The 12,004-nt window shown below is 38.0% G+C and overlaps 3 protein-coding genes across 4 annotated transcripts in view; all 3 read left to right on the plus strand.

Moving 5' to 3' along the window:
- Positions 1 to 4,534, plus strand: part of LOC134189953 (uncharacterized) — a 5,130-nt gene extending 596 nt beyond the window's left edge. Inside the window, exons 2-8 of the mRNA XM_062658352.1 lie at positions 1,703 to 1,893; positions 1,950 to 2,157; positions 2,220 to 2,449; positions 2,566 to 2,662; positions 3,876 to 3,970; positions 4,069 to 4,126; positions 4,209 to 4,534. Of these exons, the coding sequence (XP_062514336.1) occupies positions 1,703 to 1,893; positions 1,950 to 2,157; positions 2,220 to 2,449; positions 2,566 to 2,662; positions 3,876 to 3,970; positions 4,069 to 4,126; positions 4,209 to 4,291 (962 nt within the window). The 3' untranslated portion in view covers positions 4,292 to 4,534. The remainder of the gene's footprint in view (positions 1 to 1,702; positions 1,894 to 1,949; positions 2,158 to 2,219; positions 2,450 to 2,565; positions 2,663 to 3,875; positions 3,971 to 4,068; positions 4,127 to 4,208) is intronic.
- Positions 4,506 to 7,049, plus strand: LOC134189795 (deoxyguanosine kinase-like). Of its 2 annotated transcripts, XM_062658175.1 has the most exons (8): positions 4,506 to 4,902; positions 4,979 to 5,065; positions 5,136 to 5,257; positions 5,986 to 6,062; positions 6,121 to 6,178; positions 6,231 to 6,310; positions 6,663 to 6,753; positions 6,818 to 7,049. In XM_062658175.1, exons 1-7 carry the CDS (start codon positions 4,506 to 4,508, stop codon positions 6,721 to 6,723), a joined length of 882 nt encoding a protein of 293 aa, XP_062514159.1. In that variant the 3' UTR covers positions 6,724 to 6,753; positions 6,818 to 7,049. The 2 variants fall into 2 exon arrangements, with proteins under 2 accessions (XP_062514159.1, XP_062514160.1); XM_062658176.1 differs by lacking the exons at positions 5,986 to 6,062; positions 6,121 to 6,178; positions 6,231 to 6,310; positions 6,663 to 6,753; positions 6,818 to 7,049 and adding an exon at positions 5,307 to 5,504.
- Positions 7,050 to 7,073: 24 nt separating this feature from the next.
- LOC134189796 (OCIA domain-containing protein 1-like) lies at positions 7,074 to 11,323 on the plus strand. Its single transcript, XM_062658177.1, has 6 exons — positions 7,074 to 7,137; positions 7,187 to 7,247; positions 7,310 to 7,363; positions 9,431 to 9,593; positions 10,756 to 11,102; positions 11,165 to 11,323. Exons 1-6 carry the CDS (start codon positions 7,078 to 7,080, stop codon positions 11,212 to 11,214), a joined length of 735 nt encoding a protein of 244 aa, XP_062514161.1. The 5' UTR covers positions 7,074 to 7,077; the 3' UTR covers positions 11,215 to 11,323.
- Positions 11,324 to 12,004: the final 681 nt, after the last annotated feature.

The following is a 12,004-nucleotide window of genomic DNA, read 5'->3' on the forward strand; positions in this document are numbered from 1 at the left end:
AGGTAAATTAAACAGAGATTTATACAGTTTCTTGAATGAGTCTTAGAGAGGGTGATGACTGAAGGAAGGTTGTTCCATTGTGGAGAAGCTCCATAGAGCACTCTTTCAAAAGTTAGTTTTAGGGGTAGGTTTAAGAGAAGACCTTTTACTGCAGCTCCTGGTACAGTAAGAAGACCAAGAGGAGTACAATGTAAACACTTCTTGAATTAAGAAACAGAGGACATACACAATTTATGCTAGGAAGTGACATAAGCACTTGATGATAATTCCATTATGACCTTGAAGACTTAACAGATGCAACAACTTTAGCAGAAGTGTTGTCTTCATGTTATGTTATGTTCAAATTTCTTACTGTGGTTAAGGATAGAACATTCTAGAACTTAGCTTAATTGTTCGACACTATAGCTAGGATATAAGTCAGAGTCTGAGTGCCACAAATCCATTCTTGGGTTACTTGTATGTGACGATTGATCTTCGAAAAGTATTGAGGGCTGTCAAGCAGAGAAGAAGATTGAGTAAAATACTCGAGATTTCTGAATTGAAGTTTAATTTGAATATGTCAAAATGTAGACTCAAGTTACTTCACTACGATGGAATTGTCAAAGTAGTTTATGCTATCATGTTGTCTTGTCATATAAGGTTCATGATTGGCTTGGTGGTTTTGGACTGCATGCACATTTACGTGATTCAGTTATCCCAGCTATCTTGCAATTATAATTATTGCAGGCCTGAACTATCTTCCCATGCTAAGCGTTGATGTTGTCTAGAGCACATGCAAATAACTACGGTGGTAATGATCATACACTTTCACAAGTGTACATGAAAAGATGGCGGCTGGGAAGGTGGGCCTTGACCCATTGGGCCGCTCCAGAAGTTCAGTCTCACTGTGGCAATGAGATTGATAGAGCGTAAGAAAAGTTTAGAGGTAAAAATGACACAATAGGGAAGTTTGATACGTATAGTATATCTTAATTAACACTTAGCTTGTTTTATCAGCTTGGTTTTGTATTTGATTTTAAATAAAGGCAATAGTTTGGAAAGCAAAGTAGTATGACAACGTGATTGGGCAGAGAATGTATGTATGTATGTATGGATGGATATTTGTTGTCGTACCAATACAGGTACAGTATTCTGTAATCGTTATTAAATGTAATCTGCATAGTCTTGTGCGTCAGTAGCCTTGGTTCCAGACGCTTTCCTGTACGTACTACTGCACGTGACAGGTATATGGGGTTGCTCCTCCTACTTTTGACCCCATAGACCTGTCACATGCAGTAGTACATACAGGAAAGCGTCTGGAACCGAGGCTAGTGCATCAGTGAACACAGACTGTAGGTGGAGTTACATCTCAACAGTAGTGGTATGTTGTTAGGTAGCAGTTGGTATTGCTTTTTGAGTTATGGTGATAGTCATATGATTATGAAAATCATTGCATAAATTGAAATGTATAACTATACATGCATGGTTTGCCTAGCATCTCATCGAGTTGCTTTGCAAATATTGTGACTGCATCTGTTTATCGAGAAGTGCCAGTTGTGATATATAGGATAGTTTCAGTCAGCAACCTATATGATGAGAATTGATTCATTGTCATAATCAAATTAATGCTCAAGTCTCTAGATTGTTTTTGTGTTTAAAGTGACTGAAATTGACTTGCGTTGCTCCATTTCCTTACTTTCTACTGATTTCCTCTTGCTGTTAGGTTATGCAATTGTCAAACTGTCACCAGAAGTAATAAAGGCCTGTCAGGATATGCACATTGCTATGGCAACATTTATGAAGCAGTCAGCAGATGAAAAAGCTAAATTTGCGACAAAGACTGACGACTTGCTGTACTCGCCGAATCAGTATCATGGTTACAGTAAAATGAAAGGATTGAAAGAACAATTTATGGTTGTGACATTCCACGTAACTGTTAGGCTGCAACTTGGTCAATTCTTTCATTACAGGTTCGAGCATGTGGGCATGGTATGCCACTACTATTTCCGGGATCGTATCCTACGGGAGTCGAAACCGATTCTGTTAGGAGTCCTCACTTTGGTTGTGCCAGTCTGAAGTTATACTCCCTTCTTGATTTATTGTGTCGCTCTGTACTGGAACAAGTCTGCGATGCTAATCACATTCCACGAAAGAAGGGAGAGGATATTCTCGATCCTCGTATGTCAGATAAAATAGCTATAAACAATATGGTTTTGTCATGGTTGTTTCTTTGTTTGTAGTCTCTTCTAATCATGATCGTCTAGAAACAACCGTGGCAGATGACAGTAAATGTTGGACGTCGTATGTGTTGCCTGGTTATATCTCTAGCTCTCTACTCGACATGTTTCACTATTACAATAAGTTTGATCGTGAAGATGGCAGTAATGAGAAGTACAAAAACAATCACTTATCGCATACAGACAGTGGCATCTTGACTTTGGTGCCGTGTGCTGCTATACCAGGATTAGAAGTATGTCATGAACATGTCACACTTAAAACTAAATTTTATGAAACTTTTGGCTTTTGTGGTACATTTGCAGGTTTTAGATCAGGTTGGTGAATTTTTTGGAAAGATGGTGGTGATAGGGAAATGAGTCTATACGTTTTGTTGCCATACAGTCAATTAGTGAGTGGATCTCTTTGGAAAAGATCATTCATGATGCTACGTCAACTGAAGGAGCTGGTCAGTTACTAACTGTATATAATTATAATATACATAATACATATACTGTAGATCTCCACTAAGCAATGTGTAAATTGGTGTTATATGAGAGCAAATTCAACTAGTATGCATGCCTAATGGTAAGGCGATGTTGTTTAGCTTGTGGTATTGTAACACAGGCATCATTAAGTTACAAAATGGTGCATTTACATAGGATTTACAAATGCATAGCTTAGCTAGTCTTGCGTAACCAGACCCTTTTGGTCTACATCCTTCTGGCTACTTAGCAGGGTGTACAGGAAGATAATGAGGTGAAGAAAAATCTTTAAAAACTGAGTTGATTTGTCTTGTTCAGTAGTTTTATGGTGTATATCTAGAACACTGAAAGTTAGGATATTGTATGAAGATGAATGATTGTTAGAGATTACATATCCAGAGTGCTTCGGGTGATAACCTTGCTCGTTGTGCTGCTAAAGCCACATAGCACCTTAATCATATAATAAGTAATTTATACCCTGGTCATGTGACATGTTAGAATTTAAAGGAGCACCTATTTAGATGGTGTATATATATATATATATATATATATATATATATATATATATATATATATATATATATATATATATATATAGCATATTGCACACAAGTGTGCAATAAGTTACTTCCAGTTAATATCGCAGTCTCACTTATGGACACACGTCACGTGACCATGGTATAAATATACTTATTCGATGAGGGCTATAATCTTGGCCGCTTCTCGTACTAAATATGGCATGCTAATCATACGATAACTTATACATGTACATCATCTGCATACATCATATACACCATCTAAATAGGCACTCATGATTGGTACCCTGCACATCACGTGACCATGCTATTATTATCATAGCATGCACTTTACATAATCATTGTCTCTTATTATATCTTAATTAAAAAACTATAATATTGTGTTGTGTGGCCAGGCAGCATATAGTGTCATTCATAGGCTAATGTTTTATGTAATGACAACATCTACATGTCTATAGTCCAGCTATGCACTGCGTTGAAGCTCGAGGAGTTACTAGTGTAGTTGCCTTTCGAACAAATTTAGACTGTGTGCGCTGGAAACTAGACATAACATACACACTAATCTATACATGTACTAAAGCTCAGACCAGGTTTGCGATTGTGCTTCAGTTGATGTCTTACATGTTGTCATGTAGCTAACGGATCTTGTTTTCCTATCTAGAAATGTTTTCAAGAGAAGGGTTTGCTACTGTGTTCTGGGGTGACAGTTGTGTGTATCTGACTGGTGAAAATGCCCAGCCTTGTCTTCATCGTGTGGTAAGTACCAATCTGTCTGTGCAATTTTGTTCTCTTATAAAGTTAGGCATGTACGTGCTATATATAGAAAGTTGATATGTCTATGACTATATTTGCAGGCAAGGAGTGATCTGGAACGCTACTCTTATGTATTCAAGATGAGGACTCAACCTGAGGGTGAGTTATAATTAATTAATGGCTATATGTTATTGTCATCTTGTTTATTATCGTTTCTTGTTTAATTTCCCTATACATTTAGCTACTGCACCTCGCTATCAAGAAGATTTTGATTTGGCAGTGTTGCAAAGGAAAGCTGTTAGTGACTACTCAAGCAATTCATGAATTTTCTCAAAGCACGTGACTAATTAATTAATGTGCACGCGCGCACGTGTACATTAGATCAGTCAATTCAAATGTCAGCACAAATAAAACTAGCAAACTAAAATTTTATAGTTAAACGTATGTTTTCACATCAATTACTATATAGCAGGTACTTCGGTAAGTCTACTACTGTACATGTAAACATTTTAATATTGAGGGGAGGAGTCAGAATGACATGAGTTACCCGGATATGACGTACGTGTGTACAAATATGCCTATCTCGTTGGCGCGGACGCGAACTAAACTGATAGTTTTATCATCTGTGCGGGCATTTCGTTTGCGGTCGTTGGAGGGACGGTTGAAACGTAACGTGATAATGCAAGCAGCTTGTTTCAGTTCGAAAAGCAAACTCGTTGTCGTTGAGGGCAACATTGGTGCTGGCAAGACAACGTTAACTCTTGAGCTGGCAGAGAGAATGAGCGCCAAAGCCCTGCTGGAGCCCATATCTCAGAATCCATTTCTAGAAAAGTTCTACTCTGATCCCAAGAAATATGCTTTTCAACTGCAGCTTTGGATTTTCAGACGACGTCTAGAATTGTACAGCGAGGCATTAAATCACATGTTACAACAAAGTGAGACCATGCACGTTTATGTTAGTTGTCGATCTAAATTGTTGATCAATTGTATGTGTCTTGCCTAAACATTCAGATGAGACTGTGATTCTAGACAGATCTGTGTTTGGAGATTGTGTGTTTGCAGAAGTTGGTCACAATGATGGAAATATTAGTAACGAAGGTTGTGCATCTGTCTTAACCAATACAATTTGTGGAGTCACGAAGGCCGACTGCATTTAATCTTGTCGTAGAGTATGCAATCTACCAACAGCTGTGTAAGAGGATGTCAAAGATTTTTCCAGTGCCTGATGTTCTTATCTTTCTTGATATGTCACCAACCTGCTGTCACAGACGAATCATAAGTCGTGGAAGAGTAAGAAATATAATCATTAGTTTTTCTGACTGTAAACATTTGTATACAGGTTGTATGCCTCATAATACGGATTTATACTGTAAAGACATCTAAACATGTATTGTTGAGTCTACACTACTATATACCGCATAACCTGTTACTTCTGCGGTCTTAGATTACTGCGATTTGAGAATTTAGACAAAAGTTTTAATTATTGCGAATTAAATTTCTTTGTTCCAACCAAGAAGACAGTTACTAGTAGACTCGTACCCAGACCTCTCCTCGTGTGCACTCCATGTGTTTAGCACGTGCTTTATGTTTCACTAGCGAGAAGAAGTACATGCATGTACATGTGTGACACTTGTACCCAGTCTTCTCCTCGCTAGTGAAACAAAAAGCACCTGCTAAAATACGTGGAGTGCATGTAAGGGAGGACTGAGTACGAGTCTAAGTGTCACACATGCATGTGCCGCAACAGTGTCTTTCTGGGACTCCAAGGATAGGACTAAATATCTCTGAATTTTATTTGTGTGTTCCATGATTTCTTTACAGAATTCGCAGAAACATCATGATTGCAGAAATAACTGGTGTAATTCTGACCTTATACTTTCAAACAACTGGAACTGTATCATTCTTCAACATCATTTGCAGTGTTGTTGAAGAAAGGATTTATTGATGCAGTTACAGTTGTCTGTTGTTTGAAAGTATAAGGTCAGAATTACACCACACAGCAATTATCTTTTTTTCAGGAATGTGAGCAAGGAATACCTGTTGAGTATCTTGAAAAGTTAGATAGATCATACCATGGGTTTCTTCAGAGCATGAGGTCTACGTCTCTTTACACATCTTTTTGCTGAAACAATCAAAATCATTCAATATTTTAGACTCTGCAGAACACATGTGGCTTCGTTTGACTGGAAAGACTTTGGGTGTGTGTCTGAGGTGATAGTGATTCAATGTAATTGTATTGTGTGTAATATGAGATGTCGTCTAGGTTGTTAAAACAATTTCCTCTGCAGCTAGGCTTAACACAGGAAAAGAAGCAATGGATGGCTATCAGAAAAGTCTAGAAATGTGTGTAGTGTAAACATGCAGTAGAATTCTGTAGTTACAATTACTTTAGAGTAACACTAGAGAGTCTTAGTTCAGCCTTTAGGTGTGTTTACTTGCTCCATGTAAGTGATGCTCATGTGGAGTAACACTTGCTAGAGGCTGATTTGAGATCGCTTTGGACTATAGATTGTATAATATAAAATGTTGGCTTGAGGTGCTTTTGCTTTTGCACGTGTTGTATATGGGGTTGTAAGATTTTTGAGACCACATTGCCATTGTGATTTCTGGTTGTGAGAAATGTGGGCGAGCGGTTTTACAGAAATGTTTGTATTTGTTTGGTCATTTGTGTGATAGTGCTGCATGACTGTTATAGGCTGTCAACACAGAAAACCGATCTGTGGAGCTTTGTCAGTCAAGGTCTGCAGATAAAGTGAATCAGAGAATTTACTGAGACATCTGGACATGTATGAATGTACGTATGACTTGATCATGATCAGTTGCATTGATAGGTGTCTTTTGTGGTTATAGAAGAACAATTGTTCAGTGATTTAGAAGAGAAATTATTTCACAAAGGAAAGCTAAAGCAGTCAATTTAGTTGCGCATGCGCATATATAATTACAAAAATTTATAAACTTTGATAAATACAATCTAAAAGAGAAGAATTGTTTATAATTAATAGCTGAAGAAGAATTAGGCATTAGTTGGTGTTCTAGTTTTGGATACATTATATTTAGAAATTAATTATGTTGAGTTTATGCAATTGACGGTGTACATACGGGATAACAAGATGAGTGCAAAGCAAGAAACTGATAGAGGAGGTTTGAATCAAGTTCCAGGACGTTTGAAGGTTAGTTAGTGTAATTTTAGTGCTTTCCTTCAAACTTTTTATGAATTAGTTTACACCTGAAGAAGTTGCTGTCCTCCGTCGCTGCCGTTTTGATTCTACAGTCTACAGAGGTCCTCAGCGATATATATGCATACACTGACAAACACGTTGACGTTAGTTCTTAACGTTTCAGGGCTTCCAGCGGGGATTGCAAGCGCCTACGTCGTGAGAACTTTGTGTCGTTCTGGTCAGTCACATCTAGAGTTTTAGTTAGTAAATTAATTAATTAATTAATCGAATGGCGCTAAGTTTAAAAATTGTTTTCTTGTTTATCACGTGTACGTACAGTGTGACGGGATGACTGCATGTACTGTATCAAACTTTGAACATATTGCAACTTTTCTAATTTTGTCATCGTTGTATATATTCGTCATTGATAAATTTATGGCAATTTGTATATTGGTGTAAATAATTTAAAATGGATTTTTATATTTTATATTATTGATAAGGTCTAAGTCAGTGTATTTTGGAGCAAGTTTCTTAATGGGTCAAGAAACAGAGTACTTAATTGTTTTTTACACTTGATTAAGTTAATCCAATGTTTGTCTTACCCTACTTTTCTTATATCTTGAGTTGAGATGCTTTAGAATGGTACAGTGGTAGTAATAGGTTTAAAATAGTGAACCCCTAGGCCGTGTTTCCACTAGCTGCACTTTAATTAAACTAGTTTAGCTTAAATGCGTTTAAAACTAAACCAGTTCAAGAAAGCGACTGTTTCCACTAGTATATAGGAACTTGCACATCCGGGATGTGCTAAACAAACTGTCTAGGAACGCCTTAATTTGAAGTATTGGGCTGGTCTGTCGCCAAGTCAGGGCAACTGTTGGTTGTCACTGATTCAACATCTGCTAGTACGTGTAGGAATTTGCATGACAATGACCAAGGACACCGTCTTCTCTCTCTCCGTAGCTGCTGATTTCTTTCCCCTAGCTAACGACCCTTACATCTTCTAGGGCAATCCTATCCTGGCAAAATAGTCAATATCATCAAAACGGCATTGTCAGAAGCCATCTAAACTAGCGCGTGCTACTGTCACGTGACAGTTAAACCTAAACCACTTTGCTAAACCTACTTCTAAGTAGGTTTAAGAAAGCAGTTTAGGTTTAACATATAACTGGTTTAATGCAGGTGGAAACAGGTCAATTCTTAAACCAGTTTAGCTTACACCACTTGGTAAACCGGTTTAGGCACTAGTGGAAACGCAACCCTAGTAAACTGTACGAATTACTGGGATTTGGAACTCAGAAGGGATACTTATAGGATTCCATAGAGTTAAGAAATTTCCAAACTGTTTTGATGGCATTTAGAAAATAATATGAAAGCTTAATTCAGTTTGTTGTTCTAGTTGAGGAGAATTCACTGCAAATTGATCAATCCCATTTGCAAGCACATGTGACTCCATACGAGATAGAATCAAGGAAAAAAGCACTTTTCTGGGCTTATTAGCATTGGCTCATGGTTTGCCAACAATATCAAAGGAGAAAAGCCATTTGTAGAGAGACATTGTGTAGAACATGCATTCCGGGTGCGGCAGAACCGGGGGCAGGAGGGGCGGCTGCCCTTCCAATATCGGGATTGGGGGCATCGCCTCTGTAATACTGGACGCTATGTAATGGGACTTCGTTTCAGTGAACAATGATTGAGGAAATACTTTGGAAGTTTTGTTGCTTGCAAGTAGAAATGGTATTGGATGGTATTGCAGTTAACTCGCTTGACACTCCTTGTCGTGATCATTTGTGTGCATGCTGCTCCAGCTACTTCTGTCACAGATTAATCAATGACAAACCAACCATATTCAGTTAAATCAAAATGGCAGCAGCCTGTTACAAAAATTTTGTTCCCCCCAATCCAAAGGAGCTTCTGCTGCCCCTGCATTCACTGTGTGTTTTTTTCCACTTATCCCATTTTGAATGTCTTGAAATTTTTTGGGTTTCAGCAGATGCTCTGAATATGAGTGTTTGGCCTGATGTGTCAGTCTCTCTGTTGTGCCAGTGGCAAACATGAAGAGCGTTTTCAGTTGACAACTTGTGATTTATCCAAAAAACATGTCACAAGCTTACTTTGTTTGTATATGCTTTGGGACTGTTTTTTTCAGATGTTTAATACTGAAGCTTTGTATTGATTTTGCAACAAAATTATTGATAGTCTTTATCAAATTCAATTTTAAATAAAAATAATTTAAAAAATTTAAATTTTGTATTTTTAATGATTAGTCAAACATATAGTGAGTGTAATTGTTTACTTATTGTTGTAGGTGTTTTTGGTAATCTTGGCAAGAGATTTCCGGCTGTCCTGTGGTCAAGCGCTTTGGGTATTGGTTTCTATGCTGGTGTAGCTTCCTACCAGCAAGCTTGTTTCGACCAGATTATGAAGTTAGAAAACTCAACTTTGGCTGAACAACTTCGTGCACGCGAAAGGTAGGTGTATTGTCATCAATGCTTTCTGTTTACTTTTCACTTTTCTACCTGTTGTTGTAATACTGTATTCGCCAGTAATATTGCTCAAACCGAAATAATGCCCTTGCCCGTACATACGCTCATGTACAGCAGGTCAGAACTTTCTGCTTGAAAATGCCCATGCCCAAGTATATGCCCATGCCCAAGTATGTGCCCAGAATATGCATGCGCAGAATACACAAAATGGTGTCCGCAGAACATTTGTCTCCGTATGTGTGCGTTTGATGAGCTGGTGTCAGTGTTGAGTGAAAGTGCTTACCATTAGACTCATTTCTTTGTTGCAACTGATACTGATGCTGTTGACGGGTTCCGGCCGCCGGCTCTGGTTTGCATGTGTAGTCTTTATTAGTTTCTGCATGTATGCTGATGCTCTACGGATACCAGTACCTTTGATGCAAATGAAAATTGTAGGTATTTGTGGTATTCTGTCTTCAAGTGTTTAGATGGCCAAACGGCAGTATTTTGCGACCATGTATACGCCTGAGACCAAAATAATACTCGGGCCCTAGTATACACCCGGAAAAGTGTTTATTTTCTGTATGCCCAGGGCATTATTATGGGCGAATATGGTAGTTAGCTGACATAGATAATGACTGTTTGGCTGAGTGATTTGATACGAACCAGTCAATGAGAGGACAATTTAATTCAAAACATTAAATTAATTAATGTGTGACAACTTAACAAGCGACATTTTGTAATACCATAGGTGTACCTTGCTCACACTCATCGTATTGGAAAAATAGTATTTTTGATATTCCTGCTATTAAATAATTGATTGTAAGAATATTTATTATCTTTTGGAAGTGTACCTGTGCTGTTATACACCGTGTGCATGAGTGCTGGATATAACAGTTTTCAATCAAAGCGACAAAATGTATATGTGCTGGTGCACTATTGCTCGTCTAACAGCACTACAGGCACATTCTGATAGTATTGGTTCATGTATGGGGGAATAATTTTATTTTTGAATGTGTACTGAATTGTATGATCAAATGGTAACATCCTTTTTCGGAATACAAGTTTAACAACTGATTCCTGCAGAAATGGTGGACCTAAAAATATAGACTGGTTGTTAGAGTCATCACAATTAATTGTATTGGAAATCTTGGCTTTTTGTGTTCAGGATAAAGAGAGGGGATGTTCCATTGGATTCTAGCCCATCTCTTCTACAGTCATCAAAGTCAGAAAGACATGTTCATACACCTTCAGAGATGGAAATGTTGACACCACAAGCTGATGCCTATGACCCTCCACCTGATACCTATCAGAACTACTCAACACAGACTGATTTACTTTCTGAGAAAGAATCGGAAAGCATCAAGGCAAAGCGCTCAACTTCATTTGATGAAATACGAGCCCAGCATAGGCGACAGCGAGGTGAACAATATAGCAGAATTCCACCACAGGATGTACAATCTCCATCCAGCAGTCATGTACAAAATAATTCTCGTCGTGACCACCAGAATGACCGTAAGTGTGCAAGACATATGGACCATAGCTGCTCATAGTACCTGCCGTGACTGTTTGTGTAGGTATTCCAATCACAAGTAATAACAAGTATGGTGATGTTGGCTGGGAATAGAATTTGACTCTAGATGGAAATGTTTGACTGTATATCGTGTTAATTAAACATGGACATCAAATGAGTGTCGTGATAGTTTCAAGAAATTGAACACATTATTGCATCTTGACGTACTGTATTATATGTACAGTGTACGTCCACGAATGCGTGTATGTACCCTACCTATGTGCCATTACAGTCTGCCATAACACTCTTACTTCATGTGCCTTGCTACATTGTTATACAATGTTGTATCTCCAATTGGGTGTCTAACAGTTTCACCTACCACCATAAATCTGTATGCCAAATAATTGCTCTTATGTTGAGTACAATTATTTGGGTCTCAGACTCTGCTGCAGTGTAAGGCACTTTAGTACGAGTTAGGGGTCATTCCTTATTAAACAACACCACTTGTACAAGGCTTCCTTTATAGTTCTTTTTGTTTTTGAGCTTTCTTGGAGCATATAAAACAGAGTTTTTGACAAACCAACTGTATAGCCACCTGTAGCTGCCACCTAAGGAGTAGAAGTCAGCTCTGCTTTTGAGAGATACATTCGCATAACTATTAGGTATGTACCTTATGTAGACTATGTAGTAGATCTGTGTACGTACATAGTCATGTATTCTTTGTCAGCTGGATTGTATAAGAAATTGTTGAATATGGCAGTCATCTATGAGATAAAATCTACAAGAACAACATTACATTGAAATTAAGGCGTTATCCTCATCCTCGGCTTGTGATGTCAAGCTCACTTTGACTCTAATAAGGCCACTGTTGTAAACCTTTACATACATACAACTTACCGGTAAA

The sequence above is a fragment of the Corticium candelabrum genome, chromosome 14 (genome assembly GCF_963422355.1).
Source record: "Corticium candelabrum chromosome 14, ooCorCand1.1, whole genome shotgun sequence".
Lineage (NCBI taxonomy): Eukaryota > Metazoa > Porifera > Homoscleromorpha > Homosclerophorida > Plakinidae > Corticium > Corticium candelabrum.